Source organism: Lissotriton helveticus, chromosome 4_1 (genome assembly GCF_964261635.1).
Source record: "Lissotriton helveticus chromosome 4_1, aLisHel1.1, whole genome shotgun sequence".
In the NCBI taxonomy this organism is placed as follows: Eukaryota; Metazoa; Chordata; class Amphibia; order Caudata; family Salamandridae; genus Lissotriton; species Lissotriton helveticus.
Window position 1 is genome coordinate 373,219,540 of NC_136063.1, and position 23,955 is coordinate 373,243,494.

A 23,955-nucleotide genomic window follows, 5' to 3' on the forward strand; every position below is an offset into this window, starting at 1 on the left:
GAAAGTAATTTTAGTGGTGGATATATTAGTCAGTTATTTGGATTGAGAGGGATAGTGGAGGGAAAGAGAATGGAAAAAGGTTTGCATTTATATAGCCCTTGCTACCCCTGATGGGATGTTGAAGTGCTTTTTCAGTGAGTAGCATGCTACTGCGGAACCCATAAAGGTTTAGATTATTGTATCGTAGGAATCCATCCCGATATCAGTAAGGGCAAACACAGTCTTGTTGCCATCCGGTAGAAAATGTTTTACACAGAACTACGTCAACCTCTAGATACTGTTCTACATGGTATGGGCGTAATACCAGTGGACGCCTTAACAAAAACAAGCAGGCTTTGGAATGATTTATGGTCCACATTGTCCGCAGGCTTACTAAGGTCTTGGATTGGTCGGTTGCTGTGGTACTTTACGGGTGAAACCGATACAACTTGCTTGTTTTTGTTAAGGCGTCCACTGGTATTATCGGGATAGATTCCTACAATATAATATGATTACTTACAGATATAGCCAGCCACTCTTGTAACTGCAGGCCACTGACCTCCCCCGACGCCTGGGTCTTCCTCACCAACCACAACACACCATGACCAGACACATAACCCTGAAGACACGCATGTCCAGCCCCTGAAAATCCCACATCCACTCACAGACACCCAGAATCTTCCCCCACGCAACACTGACCAGTGCGCCGTGCTCCCAGTTGCCGGTTGCCCCTCCCTAGCCCCAAAAAAGTCATCTGGAAGAAACACGTGTCAGCTGCCAGTGTTTTGTATATGAGCCCGAGAAGAAAAGAACAAGAATTGTGGGGAGTGGGCATAACCCTGAAGCAGTGTATTAAATTTTTCCAAAAACCAAGATAGTGAAATTCTAGTTTTCGTGTTCACTTCTGGTAGCCCACCTCAAGGGTGTAACTAGCCTGATAGTGAATGCCTCCTGACTAGATCATTTTCCTGTCTGTCCTGGTGCTAAATGGGCCTTGGACAGGGGGAGGGGCAATTCCTGCCCTGATATGCTGAATATTAGCCATACTGCTTGGAGGAGGGGACAACACCTCTGGCCACAGCAGGCATTGTTTCTGACCTCAGAGAGAGTGGGCTCTCATCTGCAGGGGGTCAGATATCTGTCTGTGGTGGCAGGCTGGTCTACACCAGTTCGCTAGTACGCTAGAGGTTAGTAGTTTTTCAGGGGGCACCTCTAATAAAGACATGCACCCAGTGGGGATTTATTAAGACAAGGTGTATAATACCAAACACCATATGTTTGAAACCATCATGTAGCTGGGGAACTCGTAATGACCACTGCCTAGTACATGTACTTAAGATGGCTTTCCTGTTCACTTGTAATTTCTAGTAATTGAACTAGACAACATAGGGGCATATCTGCTAATGCAGATATGACCACACATGTAATATAATGCACCCTGCCTTAGGGCTGTAAGGCCTGCTGTAGGGGTGACATCCATTTACTGCATTCACGGTATGGGCCCATTGCACACAGGGTGCATGCCATGTCGTATGTTCAAATTTGTCTGCCCCGTTTCACGCAGCCAGAAATGTCAGTCTGCATGAGGCATGCATGAGTTTGGTGGTAGGTCCTTAGGGTGGCATAAGACATGCTGCAGCCCTTATCGACCCTCTTTACTACCCCTGACCTAGGTTCCAGGAGTACAATTTGTTGGGTGCTAAAGGTCTTGCCAATTGCCGAACAACTGCACAGCTACCATGTTTTTGGGAAAGAACACTGCCACAGGGCACCTGGTTAGCAGGAACACAGAGCACTTCAGTCAAAGTTTCATCAAATACCAGTCAGAATGGAGCCAAACTTAGCTTGATGGCCAATTGTAGGATGAACCTGCACACTTAAGACCAGCATACATTGGGTCTTGGTTGCCATTGAAGAATAGGCGTACCTTAGATGTAAATGTCCTTAATGTTATTTTCACTGAAGATTCGCCTGCTAGGAGATCAACAAGTTCACATCTTTAAAAACAAGCATTTATATGCAATAGGTATCACAGGTCTCATTTGTTAAAGCTGCAGCTATTGGCATTGAAAATGACAATATTTTTACTTGTGCTTTTTTATTTGCAGTAGAGTGAATATATCTGCTTAGTGCTATTGGTATGAGCTTGCGACGCTGGAGATCGAGTTAATGGGCAATAAAAAGAGTGAGCGTAAAGGAGGGACAGTGTGACAAGTAGAGCGAAGAGACTGCTATGAAGTACTGGTGGGAGAGCCGTATAGAGAGACTGAATGGATGAGATGCAGAGACTAAAAGGCTGGGATGAAAAGAGGGACTGGCTAAGAAACCGAGAGCCTCTGGTGAAAGGAGGGACAGAATGACGAGGGGAGAGATAGCCCATGAAGGACCGGAGGGTAGTGCCATTAGAAGACAGTTAAAGGCTGAGGTGAAAGGATGAGTCCACTAAGAAACTGAGAGCCTATGGTAAAAGGAGGGACAGAATGACCAGGGGAGAGATAGGCCATGAAGTACAGGAGTGTAGTGCCATTAGAAGACAGTTAAGGCTGAGGTGAAAGGAGGAGCCCACTAAGAAACTGAGAGCCTCTGGTAAAGAGGAGGTACAGTGCGATGATGTGAAAGAAGTGACAGTAAGATCGGAGAGACAGCAATGAAGGGGTAATGTTTTTACACATGTTTTGTTTGCAGTGGAGGTTTTTGGTGTAAATTAGAGTTAAAGCTATATTGAGGCTGTAAATCAAGCGATCAGCGAGAAGGGAAGTGGTTCAGGGTGGGGAGATGGAAGGCTGGGACAGGAGAGCAAGTGAACAGCGGGGTGAGAGGGAGGGTGGGGGGGGTTACCTTAGTACTGGAGAACAAACAGCTGCTAGCCAAGACAGTTTCGGAAAAGCAAATCAATTGGTTTGCCAGTGTGAAATAAAGAAAAGTAAATAGGTTGTGAAAGCAACTCCGTTTTAAAAAATGAAAGGCGCACTTAAAGTCAAAGCGTCGCTGTTTTGAAAAAAATAAAGATGCGAGGCGATGAGGATTGCTCGCTGCCACACATTCCTGTCTATCTTCCCATGTGTTTACTTCTGCGTCTGATTGTAAACAAATCATTAGGTAAATTAGCCGTTTGGATCGGACAACAAAATGTTTACATTAAATTCTATAAGTCATGCACATTTGTTCCACATGGAGGGTGGAGCACGGGGAGACGGTCAGTGGTGTTTCCGCCCGCGCTGAACGCAGTGATGCTCACTGTATCCCACATTTCTTGCTAAAAGATGGGGACACTTGCTTTTATTTTCACCCACATTTTAATCCTGCACATTGCCCCCCTACCCCTCCCCCACCTGCGTCTTTGCACAGCGCATAGCGCACTACACTTGGCACTTAAGGACTTTGGCCTCAGGCCCGGTCCACCGCGGCAGGAGCCGTTTGAGTGGAGGGCAGGCCATATTCTGCTTCCTGTCAATCAGGTCACACGATGGGGGGAGGGGAAAGGGAGGAACCGATTTCGGATATTCCCTAGATTAAGCACATGGGTCAGAGGACGCGCTGCTGGCGCGCCTAAAGGTAAGCCCGTCTGCGCCCGTCCGCGCCTGGCCCACGCCCAGCGCCAGCCACGCTGCCCTACTACAATCGGCTCCTAGAGTACTACTTACTAGGGAGCAAATCCTAGCACTGAGGTTGCTCTAATCCCACCCGGAGGAATCTCGCTGCAAGGATATGCAATCATGATGTCCAGAAACCCCATTGTAACAACTGCACCTTCAACCTCAAGGGTGACAAAGGCACAAGATGTAAAGCACGGGAAATAACTAACTCCCCTAAACTAGCTAAGAACATCAGAGCATGTCTTATAAACTGCAGGTCACTCCCTAAGCATGCCAATGATATATGGCTGCTATTAGAAACAAAAAACTGGGATATGATTTTCCTAACGGAAACATGGCTCAGAGACAGCAGAATACCAGCTGTCTACCTGGCCATCCCTGATGACTATAAAATAGTGGTGGAAAACTGAGATGGGAATAGACTAGGAGGTGGCTTGGCCGTCATTGTCAAAAAGAAGTGGGAACTATCACACATAAATCTTGTAACCAAAGATGTGCTGGAAGCTATCTCCTTCAAGGTTACCATCACCCCCACACTCAGTATAGCAGGAATACTTATTTATAGACCACCCGGCTCAAAACCCAGCGAGCTATGGAACACGTGCGACCTAATAGCTGACCACTCGCTGAAGTATACAAACTATCTGGTCTTAGGGGACTTTAACATTCATATAGACAAGGCACACTGCTCCCTAGCATCCCAACTGATTGATTCCCTTAAAGGTATACATCTCAATCAAATGATTACAACATCTACACATATAGCTGGACATGTTTTAGATCTTGTTTTTACAAATATCCCTGCTTTTGTGGCCGGGAAACCTATCCCCGTGACATGGTCAGACCACTACTTGGTCCCAATCAATCTTAGCTTCACTACCAGCCTAGATAGTAGGGAGAATAAACATGAGATTCGAAGAAACTGGCAGAAAATCACCCCAGAAACTATTGGCCCTATACTTAAGGATACTTCTCATGTTTTTTCGGGTGAACCTGATAGTGATGCAATAACTTTTAATCATTGAGTCACTACTGCCTTGGACTCTATTGCACCCCTGAAAGAAATGAAATCAGCTAGGCATAAACCCTCTGCACCCTGGTTTACACAGGATCTCCAACTAAAAAAAGTTGTTGCAAAACACTTGAGCGATTATGGCGAAAATCGTACAGTATTGAAGCAGAAAACATCTATAGGAAGGCAGTGAATCAATTCCATAAACTAAAGCACATAGCCATAAAAGATTACTTTGCCAGTCAAATTAAAGCATCCAAAAACTCCACAAAAGAAGTTTTCAAAATTGTTCAAAGCTATATGAAGCCAGAGGCCTTGAAAAGCAATAGAACTCCATCGGAAACTCTTTGTGAGAACTTAGCAAGCTTTTTTCATGAAAAAATTGAAGATATATATACTTCATTCACTGAGAACGAGAGCCTAGTTACACCTAGGCCCCCAATCTTAGAAACATGGACAGACTTTTGCCCTTTCAATACGGAAGTCTCGCTTAAACTACTGCTAAAAACTAAGGGGTCCATTAGGATGACGGGCGGACTTTGTCCGCCCGTCATCCTAGCGGGGATTGGGACCGCCCGCCATAAGGGCGGGGGTCCAGTGGGGGGCATTAGGATGTGCCCGCCACAGTGGCGGGCACAGCCTGCATTTCTAGCATTGTGGCGGGCAGTGCTCTCAGCACCACTCGCCACAATGCTAGAAATGCATTTCAGCATTTGCATAAACAAAGCGGCAGGCACCGCACGGTGCCTGCCGCTTTGTTTATGCAAATGTGGGGGGGTATCACAGGTACCCCCCGTGTGCAGCCCCCACCCCTCCTTCTCTCTGGGGTCCCGCAGGGGCCCCCAGAGTGAAGACCGCATGCCTTTCCGTGGCGGCATTGCCGCCACGGAAAGGCATGACTGACAGCCCATACTAATATGGCTGGCGGTGTCTATGAGACACCGCCACCATATTAAACATTCTCCGCCCCGGCCGCAAGGCGACCGGGGCGGAAAAGCGGCAGACGGTCTTTCCGTCAGCCGCGGTCCCCCCTGCCATACTAATATAGCGGTGGGGAATTCGGGAATGGATGTCGGGGGGATTGCCTCCGCCAGGCCGGCGGTGGCTACCGCCAGCCTGGCGGAGGCAATCCGCCCGACATCGTAATGGGCCCCTAAGTCTGGTTCCCCCCTGGATCCCCTCCCGGACAGATTTTTCAGCACATTAGCATATTTGATTAATCCCTCATTAAATGAACTTTGGAATAACTCACTAAATACTGGCATTTATCCATCTGTATGGAAAACAGCCCTTATACATTACATCCTAAAAAAAGAAAATGCTGATCCGGCCATTTAAAACATTTTTAGACGCATTTCCCTTCTACCAGCCCCGGCTAAGGTTCTTGAGAAGGAGGTTCAAAAGCAGCTGTCTAGCTTCCTGGAATCCAACAAATTATTGCATGACACACAGTCTGGATTTCGCGCTGGCTACAGCACCGAAACAGCTCTACTGGAAGTCACCAAATCTATCCGAGAATCCCTTGACAAAGGCTGCTGTACAATGTTGGTGCTGCTTGACCTGTCAGCAGCCTTTGACACGGTGTCGCACAAGATTCTGCTTGACAGGCTCAGGCATTTAGGGATTTCTGGGACCGTGCTGGCCTGGTTCCAATCCTTCTTTGAAGGACGAGTCCAGAAAATACGATTACAGACATTTGTCTCATCATCTCGCCCCCTAATATGTGCACTCCCTCAGGGATCGGCCCTTAGCCCTACTCTTTTTACTGTTTATCTTGCGCCACTGGTCCCACTCATTGAACAGTACGATGTTAGTGTCATCTCATATGCTGATGACACTCAGCTGATTTTTTCTTTCAAGGATCATTTGGAAGCAGCCCTCACCAAATTTCGGGACTGTCTGGCTGATAAATCCACCTGGATGAGTAGAAACTGTCTGCGGCTTAAAGCCGAAAAAACTGAAGTTCTTTTCTTTAATCAACCATCACCGCCCAGATCTAATCGTTGGTGGCCCTCGTCACTCAATCCAGCTCCCTGTCCTGTTCCATCGGCAAGAAATCTGGGTTTTAAAATCGACAAGACTCAGTCATGTAAAGCCCAGATAGCTCAGGTTTCATCCACATGTTTTTGGAAACTAAAAGACTTGCGTAAATTCCTTCATCTGCTTCCGGTCGAAAGTAGAAAAACAATTGTTCACGCACTAGTGACATCCTAATTAGACTACGCTAATAGTCTATATCTAAGCTTGCCAGCCTACATGTACAGAAAGCTGCAGACAATACAGAATGCAGCCGCAAAGCTTATTAAAAACATTCCCTTAAGACATCACATCTCCCCACACTTGCGTGCCCTTCACCGGCTCATAGTAAGAAAACGCACAGGATTTAAAGCACTCATTCTCACATATAGAGCAATAAACGGCACTGGTCCGCGCTATCTAAGAAAATGAATACAAAAACTAAGACACACAAAAAACCTACGGTCAAACTACCAAGAACTTCCTGTTATCCCCGTAGTAGCGCTGTCTGTGGGGGTCCGCGTCGTATCAGGTAGTCTTTTTTAAAATAAAGACTACCTGATAGGTAGCGGGTGGTTCCTGCAGTCGGTATAAGCTTCTTTATTTGCCTTGTAGCTGACTACCTGATTAGCAGTACGTAGTAGCGCTGTCTGTGGGGGTCCGCGTCGTATCAGGTAGTCTTTTTTAAAATAAAGGCCAAGAAAGAGGCAACTACTACAAGCAACCAACTCCCTAAACTATTGCAAAAAACAGGGACTGCAAGGATACCGCTGATGTCATCCTTGGTCTAGAAACTAACTAACAAAAAGACGTTTTACATTTACCAATTTAATTTGGAATACTCTTATGAAGGGGGATAACCAAGGTCGGACAAAGCAAAACAGGATTGATCGCTGGCAATAGGATATTATCAAGTCCCCAGTTGAAGTCCACGTTCGGACCATGAAGCTATTTTAACCATAAGAAGTGATCCCCATCAGGAATCTAGGGGCAATTTAACACACCCCCTGGTTGTGACAGATAATTATTTGTCTTGATAAAGGTGGATACTATAAGGAGAACCCACCGAAACGCGTCGACGCAATAACTGGTATAATTCAAGTCTCCAACACCAAAGTTGATTTGCTGATGTGATAGCGATACAATACCGGTGCAATCAAAACGGAGCCAGAATATACAATTTGTACTCAACAATTACATGTTGTACCTGTTCTGTCATTTTTCAATTGTGCAGGTCGCAATTGGTTGTATTGTTTTAATTGTGTTTTAAGACTAGGGATTTAGATTAGTCAACCCTATAACTGTGTGTTTTTTAAGTTTACTCATAATAAATGAATTTTTAACTCTCAATATGTTTTGTTGTATATAATTGTGACATTGTAAGGTTTGGTATAGCAACCTGTGTTTAGTTCTGTTTCAAGGGAATTTATATATTTTGGATACTATATTAAATAACAAGGAGTTCATAATCTACTTAACTTTCTTGCACAACTCCGACAGTAGAAAATGTTGACTTGAACACTGCAGCAGTTATTACAATAAGCAAAACTAAAAAGAAAACCATCAGTGAAATCTTTTAACATATGTTAAAATAGAACTATTACTAAATTAAAATAAACCACTTACTTCGGCAAACTGCTGACAATAAAGGTGATTGTGTGGATTAGTCATCATAAGCTCCTCCAAACAGAAGGCGGCTTTGGCATAGCTGAAGGAAATCAAGAGGAAAGATGTCACAAACCTGCACACATTACGGGCCACCAGTCATCAATTTCAAACACCTTTCAGAATCTCCGTACCCTAACAGGTCAGACCGAGAATGTGAACCCGGCGGTCATAAACTGATACTTTCGGTGTTTAATACCGTTTAAAGAAGCAGGCTAAACTTGTACTGCATTTTGTAAAAACACAGAAGTTGGGAATCTATTCTAAACTGAACCCCAAGCTGCATCGCAAATACGTATACCACGTATTAAATTAGTGAAACAAGCAGCTCAAGAAATTACATGCCCTGCACAGCGCAGTGTATTGCTTACGATATAACACACAAAATGTGTTTGTTCTCGGTTAAATGTTTAGCAGTCAAGGTCTATGGAGAAATAAGAGTTTGCCACCATGGTTCACAGGGTCGAATCGTAACGTATTACGTGGTAGCAATCAAAAGCATAAACACCACTGAATGACATGGCTTGTGTGTTTCATATGTTATAAGACACATCAATATATAAAAAGCGAAGTGTTTTAAAATAACATTAATACCAAAAAGGAATGTATTATGTTTTCTGGTCCATAGTTAAAATAGGAACTGAAGCTTAGATGTGAAAGAATCACTGCAAATTAAACATAAACGAAGTTTCTCACGAGCAACAAATGTACTTAATGGAGCAAATATTTAAGATATAGCTCTGAAAACGGTATTCTAAAAAGACCCGATGTCGTACACAAACTAATATTTAACAATAACAACAATATATTTAGTAACAAGGACAAATATTACCTCACCCGCCAAGCTTCGAAATTTTAACAGGTAAAAAAGTACATAAAACTAAGCCCGGGCAAGACTTCAAATGTGCAGCTTTGATGCAATACCCGTCAACCAGATACATGATTTATGGTTGCAAAAAACCTACATTTTCGCTTAATGTTAAATGTTAAGACACAAATGAAATACCTGCATATATCTCAAATGTACAGAGTAATGTTGGACAGGTTTACACACAATACATTCCTTTTAATCATTTTTTTATTTGCAAAAATGACCAGTCTTTGTCTGTAACCTTAACTGATTTCAAAAAGAAAACTGATCTTGTGACACTGCAAAAAAGACTGATTATAATTATAATTTCCTGCTCATTCCCTTTAAAACCTATTTCAGTTCCTTTTCACACAACCACTTGCTTTGTTTTTTTCTTGCCTGCCCAGCAGCACTTATATACGCTTGCAAACAGGGCGCCTGCATGGTGTGCCTTTCAGCAAACCATGTAACAGTATATTCTAATTTACTGCCATAGGAAATTTGCAGAAGTAATGCAGCTACATCATACAGTAGCAAGTGTTTGACAGGAAATGAAACTAAGTTTAACAAAATTCTCACATAACTTCTCCAACTTAATAAAAGATTTTGTGTCAGCAGAAGCTCATTCCTTGCACAAGACAGCAACTGGAAGAAGGTGAGTCTATGAAGGTTTACTTACTCTACAGAATTTTGAGAGGAGTATAAATGACATCAGGTCGGTAACTAAAGGTTTACGAAAGAGTATATTTTTTGTGATAAGGTGGATGAGGGCGACAGGAAGATGGTTATTTGCACATTTACCACATATGATTGGATAATCAACAGTAAAAATATAATTTAATATTCCACAGCTTACATTAGATTGGACCCACAATGCTTAAAAGCAAATGAGTAGATAATAAGCAGGTGGTGATAGGCAGGATCATCTGAATTATCTCAGTACACCCACCATACGCACTCAGATTAGAAAAGGCAAATCCTAGTTAGAGAGCTTTTTAAGCCATTAAAGCCTTACAATATACCTGAAGACATCACCGCATAATGCTTGTACTTGCTTGCTTCGAATTTAGACATTATTTCTGAATTACACATCCATACAACAGTGAAAATTCTCATTTGGTTCACATAATTTTGTCACCCAAGACGTTTTAACCACAAGGTATAGAACATAACTAACGCTTCATAAACACATTTTCTCAAGGTAGGCTCCCAATCTCTACCATTTACCACCAGTAAAGGCAAACATTTTTTTTTTAATGAACACAGAACGAAAAAGCATAACATATTCCTCTTTAGGAATGAAAAACGTTACTTGCAATAATCGCGCCACAACTTAGACCAAAATGGTACACCAAAAAGAAAGTTAAGCCAAGAAATCACTTTATCTTTTCGACCTGTCAAAGTTCAAAATATGTTTATTTGTAAAGCCAGTCAAAACCTTTATTATATATCCCAATTAAAACAAAAAAAGCAGATAGCCAATAGTTCTAAATTAACATATAAAACCAGGAAGCTATATTTAAATGAGCAATTTATAGCTAACTCAGCAGTTGCACTGCCCAAACATAACTTTAGCTCAATATGAACTCAAAATCTGATTAATCACCATTCAATTCTCTCTCTCCGATATGTACACTCTAAACCAGTTCTAGGGGTAGTTTCCCTTCCAAGGGTTCAGAGCCAGTGTGCCTAGTGTAGGTCTTGGGGACAAAGGGGTTTCCTTCTTCAGGTCTCTCCTTACACAAAACTATGAATGGGTAGGTCTCAACTCTGTCCATTTCAAGTTAATGAAGTTCATGGGCCCACCCAACAGACCTATATGAGCGGATAGGTATCAAATACCCCTCATTCAGTCCATCATGTCATGAGGCCTAAGATATTGTTCGGGTATGGGAGTAGTTTTCACACCTCATTAAGGTCAAGCACAGGCTGGGCAGCTGCTAGCAGGCTAATGCAAATTAGCATCCAGGAGCATTAGGCAGGTTATTTTTAAAAATGTATTAAAATCTAACTCCACCCGGGCGTGGCCAGCCGGCAGCGAAAATGGCCGCTCTGTGAAGCAGCCGTGGCACCCAAAGTAACCTTTTTCAGAATATCCGACATTGATTTGTCCCCTCAGAGCGATTCAGTGCTGTTGGGTGGATCGCTTCACTGAGGGGAACCATAGAAGCCCAGCTGTCCCGAGAACATAGATGGTGCGAGTAGCAGAGATCCGGCAGCCTGGTCGGGGAGAGGAAGCAGCGCCCTCCGGTAATTCGGGATGCCGGGGAAGACACCATCAACAGGCATTGCTCATCCCGCCCCCCCGACCCCTTCCACCTCCAATATCAGAATAGGGTCATCAGACTAATCGTAGGTAAAATTGAGTCCGGCTCTCCACTAGATCCTGCCCTTCCTCGCATCCTACTCCAGGATGGGGACCCCATTCTCTCCATAATGGCAGACCTCCTGTCAATCTCACTGAGTAATGGGACAGTCCCTAAGATGTGGAAACATGCCACCATGAAGCCTTTGCTCAAGAAACCGCAGCTGGATCCTTTAGTTCTGGGGAATTTCCGTCCCATCTCACTTCCACCCATTTTGGGCAAGGTAGTAGAAAAGCATGTTAATTGTATCATCTCACAAGTCTTGGAGGAAAATAACATCTTGCACCAAATGCAAATGGGGTTCCGCCCAGGACATAGTACAGAGTCAGCCCTCCCAACAATCACAGATAAACTAAAAATGATACTGGATGGAGGAGGAACTGCAGCCATTATTCTCTTAAATCTAAGTGCAGCCTTTGATACTGTGGACCATAATATTTCCATACAGAGGCTAGGCAACATTAGGATCCAGAATAAAGCCAAATAATAGCTTTCCCTCTTCCTAAGTGATAGATCATTCCAATGCATGGAAGTGGCAAAGCATCCTGACATATTTCTGCCCCCATGGAGATCCACAAGGCTCTGCATTCAGCCTAACCCTGTTCAATGTTTTCACGACCCCTCTAGCACAAATTTCACAGGAGTTGGAACTAACCATAGTGTCTTACGCTGATTACACACAATTGGTAGTATCAGTTTCAGAGGAGATGAACTCTAATCATCTTCAGTAGGTACCATGACTGGAAAAGATAGCCAAATGGATCACCAATTCCAATCTAAAACTGAATGACGACAATACAGTCCTGATGTTCCTGGGCAACTGCGCAGGGCCCTCTGTCAAAACCAGCTGGCCAGAGGATTGGGGTGCCCCTCCTGATACAAAGCAATCCATAAAAAAATTGGGGATGTGGCTTGGCCACAACCTGTCCATGAAAACTCAAGCTATAAACTTCCAGCCATCTGTTTCAGCATATGTTTCAGCATATTGGGCCTGTGATCTTGCCAGCTTTTTCACCAACAAGATCAAGGCGATTCAAGCCTCTTTCTCGGAGAGCGCCGTGGATAGTGATTGCGGCCCCGGTGCGGGATGTGAGCTACCGCCCACGCCTGTCGCTGTCTTGACAGACTTCCCTGCTGTCACGAGCGAGGCGTCGCGGGTGCTGCTTGCCACTTGACCCCTGCCCCGCCAAATTTTTGGCTGAGATGGCGGCGGTGGTGAATCCTCTGGTTAATCCTATCCTCAACGCCTCCTTGAGGGAGGGGAGGGTGCCTTGTACCTGGAAGAGGGCGATGGTCATCCCCCTCTTGAAAAAGCCAGGTCTTGATGTTGAGGTCTTGGCCAATTACAGGCCAATTTCACTCCTGCCGGCGTTGGCTAAGATCACCGAGAAACATGTTCATGGCGTCTTGTCGAGCTTTTTAGAAACTAACCATCTGCTCCATCCTTCCCAATCCGGATTCCGTCCTAATTTTAGCACGGAAACGGCGCTGTTGGAGGTCTCGGAGATCATCAGGGAGACTTTGGATGTTGGTGGCAAGGCCATGCTAGTCATGTTGGATCTGTCGGCGGCCTTCGACACCGTCCCTCATGCGGCGCTCCTCGCCAGGCTTCATGACATCGGCATTAGGGGGACGGTGTTCAAATGGTTTACATCTTTTTTGGAAGGCCGCCGCCAGACGATCTGGGTCTCGCAGCACTCCGCCGAGATGCCGCCTATGGGGGTCGGGGTTCCACAGGGCTCTGTGTTGAGCCCATCATTGTTTAACATCTTTATGTCCCCTTTGGCGGCGGCGGTGGAGGCGTACGGGGCCCAGATCGTGTCCTACGCCGATGATACGCAACTCCTCTTCACATGTGGCAAAGATCAGCCATTTGATGGAGAGGGTATTCGGGCCTGTTTGGCCATGGTATTCGATTGGTTCCAGCATAACAACTTGAAGGCCAACTCCAGCAAATCGGAGGTTCTTTTTTTTGGATGTGCCACTGACCCTGAGTGGCGGCAATGGTGGCCGGTTGAAATGAGCCCTCCGGCACAGTCATCTCTGGTTGCCAAAAATCTCGGGGTTAAACTTGACAATAAGTTGTCATTGAGAGCCCACATACTTGGTCTGGTGGGCGCCTGCTTCGGTATTCTGAAGATGCTCTGCAAGTTTCTTCCATTGCTTTCTGCGGAGCATAGGCGGATTACCGTGCAGGCGCTCATTGGGTCCAGGCTGGATTATGCCAATGCCCTCTTCCTTGGCCTTCCAGACTACCTGGTCCAGCGTTTACAGGTGGCGCAAAATTCTGCTACCCGTGCGATTTTTGGCCTGCATAGGCGATCGCGAGCTTCGGGGCTGCTACAGAAGCTCCATTGGCTGCCTATCCGTAAGCGGATTATGTTCAAATCCCTTACGTTGATGCACAAGGCACTGTTTGGCTCCGGGCCCGGGTATTTACAGCGCAGGCTGATCTTTTACCGCCCTGCTCGCCTACTGCGTTCTGCGGCTCTCTTTACTGCCGTGGTTCCTCGCGTGCGGAAGGCCCGCACTGGGGGCCGCTCCTTTGGCTTTAAGGCACCTCAGTTGTGGAACTCCCTACCATTGGCGCTACGCAGTACTCCTAATCTGCTTCAATTTAGGAAGAGCTTGAAGACATGGCTTTTTAATGTTTAGTTGCTCTTTGGGTGGGTCTTTCTTTTCTGTATTGTTTCGTGTTATGTTATTACACACTGAGTTGTTTGTGGAAAGCGCCGGGACACTCTGTCGGAGTAGCCGTGCGCTATATAAATACATTTTAACATAACATAACATAAGATATTGCACATGATTTGTCAGATCATGTACCTCATTCCTGAACAGGCACGCAGAACAGATGTCCAGGCCCTAGTAACCTCAAGATTGGACTATGGCAATTCCTTGTATCTGGGTTCTCCCAAATATTTTGTTGATAGGCTACAAGTTGTCATGAACGCTGTGGCCAGGATGGTCCTAAAAATTCCTTGCACTTGCTCCCCATCCAGTCCAGGGTGAGGTTCAAAACCCTTTGCCTAGCTCATAGAGCCATGTACGACAGGGTTACAGCCGTGTTAAAAACTATGGTCACCCCCTTTGTCTCTAATATATCTTGCAGGTCTCCCTCTGACTATCTTATGATCACTCATAGGATAAAGAGATCAAGATTGGGAGGGAGATCTTTCACACACCTTGCCTCACAGCTCTGGAATTCATTGACCAAGGAGCTGGGAATGAGCAGAGAGGAAGGAAGTTTCAGGAAAAAACTTAAGACCTGGCTGTTCCCTTAATGCTCTTCTCCACTCTCTCCTTCCTTTCGGTAGTGCTGAAAAGCCCCTGGGCAGCCATGCACTTTATAAATCCCATAAACATCTTGAATATGAAGTACAACACATTCTTGATGCAAAAAGGATATGGGGACGTTTATATTATTTGATTGTTTGGAAAGGTTATGACCCTTCGGAAAGCTCTTGGGAGCCTGCATCTTTTGTTCACGCCCCTCATTTAATAAAATGATGATTTCATGCCTTTCATCCAACGAAACCCCACTCCTCCTAGTTCCCTGATAAAAAGAATGGGAAGTGTATATAAAAAATGGGCAATGAGAGCCCAGACTGGTAATCTGCTAAATACGGGCTGGGGTTCCAAAACAATCCCGTCATTTAACATCCCAGTTAGCAATAGATATAGCAGCTTAGATCTAGTCGATTGATTCGATCCTCTAAATGAACTATCTGAAGGTATAGCTACCCAGCCAGCTGTGTTACAAAATTGCGATAGATTGGAGTTTGGGGATCACCTTCCCAGGAAAACCCTTGAGGTCACAGCTGCCCCTGGAGGCTTGGGAGTCCCGCTAAAAACACCAGGGGAGCCTCTGGGAAACATACAGGGTTCGGAGGGGACAACCTGCTTAGAGCTCCAGCAGGAGGTGGGTTTCCCGTATACTCAGACTGATAAAACAAAAGGCCGGCAGAACAATAGGGTTTTATCCTGGAACATAGCAGGTCTTACCTCTCATCTGGACCTTCCCAATTGGGGAGCATACACTAATACACATGAGCTATGACTCTTCCAAGAGACATGATCCACTGCACCAATGTATAGGACAGGATACGCTGCATACTCAATTCCAGCCTTGCAGGGGCCTAGGGGGAGACCTTCAGAGGGCCTCTGCATTTGGGTTGCCACTCATCTGGGTTGCACAATCAAATTGCTAGATACTGGATCTTTGGATATTTTGTGTATCCTCCTTTCTTTTGATGACACATTCAAGTTGGTTGTTATCAATGTATATTCTCGCCCAGTGAAGATGGGGCAAACCTCAGATCTTAGATTCCTTGGCCTCCTTCCTTCTTACTTTACCCGAGTCTGTCCATGTAATCGTTGGGGGGGACTTTAATTGTCATTTTAAACCTCTCAATGGCATAAACTCTACCATTACAAGCGAGGAAGTTCTGTCTGGTTGATTCCGGACTGTAATATCTATCCAACAAGGGGGTGGTCCCCCATTGTTCTTCAAATGACTTCACTTACACTTACTCATTCGCTTAGGGCCTGTAATGTTCGATTCCCTCAGACAGCCCGGGAAACCCAACTTTCAATAAATTGGGACAGGCCTCCACAATTGACTATATCCTGGTAGACGTCGAGAATTGGTTTAGAATTATGGATTTAGTGGTACAACCTCGATGTGAAAGTGACCACTATCCCCAACTCAAGGATAATCAGGGTCTGAAAGCACAACCTCCCCCAAATCTAATTGCAACAGAAGGTGGCAGAAGAGTACCCTGGGGAACTTTTGCTGTATCTAATGAAAAATTGGCCTCCCTGAACACACAAAGTATTCCTTATTTAGAGACTGCTTTTTGTGTGTCTGAAAATTATCAAGGCCATGAATCTTTGTCGCCGATAAACACGAATCACCAGGATATGTTTTTTATGTACCAGAACAGCCAGGTCACACTACAAAAACACCATAGCTGAAGCTAAAGCAGACTGGGAGAATGAAAAATGGGAAGCAATTAAGAAAGCTTTGGACACTAGAGATATGAGAGGCTTTTGGAATCTAGTTAAGACTGGCCATTCCGAAGGCAACTCGGCTATCGAACCAAATCTGGGGGAAGAAGCTTGGAGATCACATTTTAAAGTTTTATAGTCTAGGTCTGTAGATGAAGTTGTAGTACATGGGATAGTAGACATAGATCAAATTCCCTTAAATATGGATCCACCACTCTGCACATTGTTGAAAGTTACTCTGGCATTGGGCAAATTACTTCCTAATAAGGCACTTGGACTGGATAGAATTCCTTGTGACCTGTTCAGAAGTGAATAGGTAGTGTGTAGTGTGGGCACCTTATCCGTTGACCTTATTCAACGCCATCATTCAGGGTATGGCACTCCCTTCGACTTGGGCTGGTGCAGAAATCATTCCAATTTAAAAAAAAGTCTCCCCACTCAATCCAGCAAATTATCGGCCAATAAGCCTCATTGACGTTACCCAAAAGATATTTGCTCGTGTTCTCCTGGGGCGATTGCAATCATGGATGGACGAGATGAATGTTTTAACTCCTTTACAAGCAGGATTTAGGTCCAAAACCTCGACCATCGACCAGATTTTTAGATTGCAATTAATCAATTGGAAAACAGTAATCTTGGAGGGGGGTAGCCTTTATCTAACCTTTGTGGACCTTAAGTCCGTCTTTTATATGGTCCAGCGTGATCAGTTATGGGGTATTCTTCACAACATGGGAGCGCCGGTTTACCTTTGTCAGCTTCTGAAGCGCTTACATGAAGGTACTTACGCAAGCGTAAGATATGGCAAGAAAGGAGGATTGACTGCTCCTTTTCCTGTGGAGAAAGGGGTGAGGCAGGGATGCGTGTTAGCACCAACCCTCTTTTCCCTCTCTCTAAATGGCTTAATCGAAACCCTCCTGTCAGTGAAGTATATAGACTCACCAAGGTTAGCAAACCGCAAAATACCAGCGTTAATGTTCGCGGATGACGCCAATGGGGATGCAGCCTGTACTGGATGAGTTTAGTGCATTTTGCAGGAATAGGAATCTGGTGATAAATGTCCAGAAAACTAAATACATGGTTTTCCATGCTAAAAGCACTAATAGTCCGCATCCCCAAATGGAGGGTAGGTCCCTAGAGAGAGTGCCCATTTTCGATTACCTGGGTAATCTGAAATTAACACAGTCAACGGGTGGTATTTTGAAAGTTCATAAAAACTGCACCCAAAAAGTGGTCGGTCCCCCGGCAGAAATCTATAAAATCCAAGCGAAGGGAGCCTCTTTATATGGAGCTGAACTCTGGGCACACTGCTCATCTCACACTCTATCGGTCACAGAAAATATTTTCATTAGGCAGCTGTTGGATTTCCCAAGAAGTACGCCCCTAACCCCACTTAGGATGGACTTGGGTATTGGCCCTATTGTTGAAAAATAAGGGTGGCACTACCAACCAGAATATACGATCCTTAAGTATTGCCCGGCGGTGTCGCCTTTTGAACCCACAAAGAAGTTAAACTATTGAAGAGGCAGGCGCTGGAGACTGGAAGGCAGGAAACAAGATTTTTATTCTCTCCGGAGGAGAACACAACGAAACGGACAGAAGGTATCGTTCTGAGGTGCTCTAGCTACATTTCTGAGGCCTGGCCTCTTATACACTGTTTTATGACTTTATTGCAGATTACATATTCATGTTAAAGCTTTGATGTATGGAAAAGACATTCCCGGAACTCCCCTTTGGGCCCGTTCCCACACACATTTACAGTTGAAGTCCCCACCCTAGTCACAACAGGTGATGAGTATCGCGCAGCTGGATATTCCGCCGATTCACGGAATGTGGGGGGTTTGATCGGATCTCATGGAGTGGGGGCTTTGATCAACCCGGGGATCCTTTGGTGGGGGAAGCTTTCTATTGTACGGGGAGGGGCAAGGAATGGTATCGGCAGAGCTGGGTGTCGGCCTGGGAACGAGGAGGACGAACGGGCACACGGGAAAAAGGGGTTTGCATCAAAGGGCCGGGGATCATAAATGGGAAGAGGGGAGGTGTAGCGCTGAGAACAGGACGAGGGCCCGGGGCAGAGCAGCGCTGAAGAGGGGTTTTATGATTCGCGGCAGGTGCAGGCAGGGGGGGTTGTCAGTATGCGGGGGATGCCGGCGAAGCTAGGAGGGGGAGAGAGGCGCGCTGGCTCTCGGCGAGAGCAGGGAAACCATGGTGTTCAAAATGGCGGCTGTTTTTACGCGCACAAAAAGGTTTAAGGAGAGCAAGAGGGCACCGATAATGTTGACGGTCTCAGCCCAACTTTCAACAGTCCCCCCTTTTCAACATATCTAGCCAACTTGCTTTACTCAATGTCAATTTTCATCAAATTCCTAACTTCGGTATCATACAATGCTCTCATGTGTTCGCTTCCAAAGTCCACAGTTTTGGGAAAAATACAACTCGCACATAAAGAACACATAGGTGGCAGACATTGAATTCCCAAGCACAGGCCACATATTACAACTACGGGAATCATGATAATGGTGAGCAGTCTCCAGCCCCAGCTTTTGACGGTGTCCCAGAACCAACCACCAAGCGACCATTCTTCTTGCTCTTGGTGAACTTCCGAAGAGAGTCTGTGAAGATGTTCGATGGCTTTGTACACTGAGGGTGAGTTGTCCGGTATGTATGTGCAACAGCTGGACCCAATTATGCGGCATGCTCCTCCACGGTCCGCCAGAACCACATCTAGAACGAGGCGGTTCTGAAGAGCCACCAAACGGACCGCTTGGAGCTCGGCAGTGTTGTTGGCAAAGATGCCCGCTGTGATGTTCATGGTCGTCTCGACTGCCTGAGTCAAATGTCGGATGGCACGGCTGTTTGCCATCGGGCCCCAGAGGGGTACGAGTCCTTTCATAGCATCGAGGAACTGCGCCCCTGTTGAGTCGGCTTGTTCAATGTCTTTGGCTCGTTTTTGCCTGTGGTGATTCGCTGGGGCTACATAAGTCGGAGGAAGGACGAAGGAGATGTAGCAAGTGCCCCCCCAGCCTTTGGGGAGCCAGGTATAGGCCTTCGTGCTGCAGATGAAATACATGTTTGGGGATGACACAAAGGAAGGTGGATCCGTGGAATCCAAAGTTCTGGTAAAGCGGCAAGCGCTGCGACCCACCAGCTGTGTCCCAAGTCCTTCTACACACATGTGGCCTGTGACGTTGATGACCGACAGGGCCACAGTCAGAGTGGCAGCCGTTCGTTTCCGCAGATAGGAGAAGGTGGGTCTGGTTGGATTGTTGAACACCTGCATTTCGATTCGTTCTTTAGCCGGGATGTCCATTTGGATCGAGTCGCTGGGGGTCAGCGGGCAGAAGTGTGTCTTTGTCTTGTTTCGCCCGGCCCCGTGAGAAGAATGTGTTGCAGTTCTGCTGGAGGTGGCATTGCCCGTATAGCTTTCTTGCAGGAGGATCAGCCAAGCAAGGCAGGAGCCGTGGACAGAGAAGGGTGAAGGGATGAATGGTATTGAATGTCCAGTGGCATGGGGTAGCAACCCACAGATCCAGCAGTTGGTGGTATTGGTGGCAAGATTGTGCTGGTGAAGTAGCTGCACGAAAGAGTTGTTCCAAAACTCCTTTCGCCTCTCTCTTAATTGAGGAGAGAGCGAAATTAGATAATGGTCCTTCATGGTGGTAGGCTGAGCAGTGGTTAGGAATGTTTCGTGAGCAGGTGCATGTTCTTCCAAAATCCAGAGCGTGGTCATGAGGAGAAAACAGAAGAGGATTGTGATGAAGAGTGCAATTGTCTTTGAGCTATGGAGTCTGTCTGTTCTCGGATTTCTGTAGTGGGTATTTCCTGCTGTCCCCGTCGGCTTCTTGTTTGGCGCTTCCATCATCTTCTTATCTGGCGCTTCCATCATCTTCGTTTTCAAGGTGCTCGGTAGTGGGCAGGACCACAGACTTAGTTTTAGCTTCTCTCCAGGTAACCCTTGGTAGTTTGGGTCACCGTTCTGAGATCCTTTAACCTAGTCCGTGGCCTACTTAGCCGAAGCTCCCTCCTTTCGACGCAGGAAATACCCTTCTCGAGATGGCACAGTGGGGTCAGGATGTTTTGAAAGTTCAAGTGTCTCAGTATCAGGATAGCAGTTCAACGATGGTCGGTCCTGGTTCAGGAGCTCTTCTTGGGTGTTGACGGTGTCTGTCGTGGCCAGGGCTGGAGAGACCTTTTTGCAGTGATGAGCGTGCAGCCAGTGTTTCTTCCCCTCCACTCGAAGTGCGGTCCGAGTGGTGATCAGCACTTGCCAGGGGCCCGTCCACCGGGGTTCCAAACTCTTTGATCGCTGAAAATTTCGGATCAGCACGAAGTCCCCCGGCTGGATGGCGTGACCCGGACCCCTGGAAGCATCGGGGATGGCCTGCTGCACCTGCTGATGAAGGACAGACAAAGTTTCAGTCAATTTGTACAGATAATCAGACATTAGGACGTCCGGAACGTCATGAATGGAAGTTGGTTTCGGGGCAGACCAGACGCTCATGGGTCGACCGAAGACAACTTCATAAGGGGTTAAGTGATGTCGGGTGGGGGTAGAGCGCATCGATAGCAATGCCAATGGGAGGGCGTCTGGCCATTTCAGGCCCGTGGTAGCCACTATTTTGGCCAGTTTAAGCTTTAGTGTGGCATTGTGTCGTTCGACAAGCCCAGCAGATTGAGGGTGGAAGACTGCGTGGAATTTCTGTTCAATACCCAGCCCATTTAGGATGAGCTGGATAACTTTGGCTACGAAGTGGGGGCCATTATCACTCCATAAAACACGACAGAGGCCATAACGGGGGAAAAACTCCTTTAACAGAACCTTTGCAGTGGCCATAGCGGTGTTGTCACGGGTTGGATATGCTTCCACCCACTTGCTAAATGCGCACACCACGACGAGCACATATTTCAAGCCTTGGCATCTGTCTAGCTGGATGTAGTCCATCTGCAGGACTTCAAATGGGTGGTTTGGGACCCCAAATCCCCCCCGGGGTACTACAGTTCCTTTCCCGGGGTTGTGTTGCAGGCATATTAAGCATTGTTGGACCAGGCGTTTGGCGGAATCTGGGATCTTGTCATTGTGCCAAACCCTGGAGACAAGTTCGATCATGGGGGCTGATCCTATGTGGGCAGGGGAGTGTGCCATGGTTAATATGGGAATCAAGTATGAATCAGGTAGCAACCATCTGTTCGTGTCTTTTGTCCGCCAGCAGCCTTCATCGTCTTTCAATCCCACCCGTGTCCATTCAGTCAATTCGTGTTGTGTGCTAGCCGTTTGTATGTCTCTAATTGTGTCCTTGGCGTCAGTCCAGTTTTCTGCTTGTGACCTGGTCACGTACATACGTGTTGTCGTTCTATTTTCAGCTGTCGTTCGGGCGGTGATGTCGGCTAGTGCATTTCCCTGTCCAATAATGTCTGTCACTTTCTTGTGTGCCTGGCATTTGATAACGGCAAGTTTGTTGGGGAGGAGGACAGCTTCGATTAAGGCGGAGACTAAATCCCCGTGCAAAATGGGTGTGCCGTGTGAGGTCAAGAATCCTCTCTCCCTCCAGAGGAGCCCAAAATGGTGAACCACCCCGAAGGCATACTGGCTGTCGGTGTAAATGTTCGCTGTGGTTCCTGTTGCCAGGATGCAGGCTCGCGTCAAAGCAATCAGTTCCGCTGCCTGAGCAGATCGCTGGGTGATGCGGGCTGTTTCTACTACAGTTCGAGCCGTGGTGACTGCATAGGCAGCGGAAGTGGTACCATCGGAGAGTTTGATGCAAGAACCGTCCACCCACAGCTCCCCGTCGGGGTCAGGGAAAGCCGTGTCTCTGAGATCGACCCTACTCCTGGTCTGTTCGTCCGTAAGAGTCACGCAGTCATGTACGGGGTGCACATTGGGATCGTTCTCTGGCAAGGGTAACAGAGTTGCTGGGTTCAGTGTGGTGCATCTTTTCAGGGTGATATGGGGGGCAAGCAAGGTCAGTTCGTATCCAGTCAGTCGTGCACTCGTCAGATGTTGCGTCTTGGTTTGGTTCAGGAGGGTGTCGACTGCATGGGGTACCAGTACCGTGAGGGAATTCGAGAGTACAATCCCCTCACTCTGTCGGATAGAGATTGCAGCAGCAGCTACAGCTCGAAGGCAGGCAGGCAAGACTCTGGCGACAGGGTCAAGAGTGGCAGAGAAGTAAGCGCACGGTCGTTGCTTAGGGCCGATGGCCTGGGTCAGGACAGATAAAGCGCACCCCTCCCTTTCGTGAGTGTAAAGGGAGAAGGGCTTTTTGTAATCAGGGGTACCTAGGACAGGGGCTGAGCAAAGGGCATCTCGCAGTTCCGTGAAGGAAGTTTGACACTCAGGGGTCCAAGGGAGTGGGAAAGGGACGTCTTTGTTTAGCAGAGAAAGCAGTGGTTTTACAACGAGGCTGAAGTTTGGTAACCATTGTCGGCAGAAGGAGGTGAGGCCTAATAGGGAGCGAACCTGCTTCTGGGTCTTAGGGACAGGGGTATCTAGAATGGTTTGGATTCGATCAGGGGTGAGTTTTCTTCCATCTTTGGACAAAAGGTGGCCTAGGTAAGTGACCTGGGGTAGGCAGAATTGCAACTTCTTCTTGGAGACCTTGTGGCCATTTTCCGCAAGGAAGTGCAAGAGTTGAATGGTGGCGGTAACCGCTAGAGGGGTGGTGTCGGCTGCCAAAAGGATGTCATCGACATATTGTACCAACACCACTCCGTCGGGTAACTGGACTTGGTGTAGTTGTCTTTTGAGGGCCTGGCTGTAAATGCTAGGGCTTTCCGTGTAGCCTTGAGGCGCTCGGCAAAACCTATATGAGCGGGCTTTTAGGGTAAAGCCGAAGAGATATCGGCTGTCTGGGTGGATGGGGATGGAGAAGAATGCGTTCTTGAGGTCGATGACGGAAAAGGTGGTGGCAGTGGATGGAATCAAAGTCAGGATGGTGGTGATGTCTGAGACCACAGGGTACTGGGGTACCACCACTTTGTTGATCTCTCGGAGGTCGATGATAAAACGGTATGCTTTCTCATCTCCCTCTCCCTGCTTCTTGATAATGGGCAAGATAGGGCTGTTGCAAACGTTGCTAACCACTTCCTCTACCACTCCTGCGTCTATCAGTGACTGGATAATCATTACCAATGCCTTCTCGCCCTCTGGCGATATCCGATATTGTGGGAGTTTTGGGAGTGTTGCGTCTGGTCGGACAGTAATGTGCACTGGGTCAATTAACATACGCCCTACGTCCGAATCCGCTTTGGCCCACAGATACGGAGGTAGAGTGTCAAGCAGGGACGCGTCAACGTCGGTGATGGAAAACATGTGTCGGGGAGAGCAATGTCTAAGCAGAACGGGGTTGTCGTAAAGAAACACTCGAACTCCATCTTGAGAACACCTGATCGTCGCTCGGAAGTGTTTCAGTAAGTCAAGTCCCATAATGGCGTCAGGGCTATTGGAGGAAAGCAAGAACGTGGTGT

General features: G+C 46.6%; 1 protein-coding gene across 1 annotated transcript in view; it reads right to left on the reverse strand.

Moving 5' to 3' along the window:
* The window catches only part of EMC2 (ER membrane protein complex subunit 2), a 188,750-nt gene that overhangs the window by 62,430 nt on the left and 102,365 nt on the right, over positions 1–23,955 (reverse strand). The window contains exon 8 of the mRNA XM_078686879.1: positions 8,230–8,311. Within this exon, the coding sequence (XP_078543005.1) occupies positions 8,230–8,311 (82 nt within the window). The remainder of the gene's footprint in view (positions 1–8,229; positions 8,312–23,955) is intronic.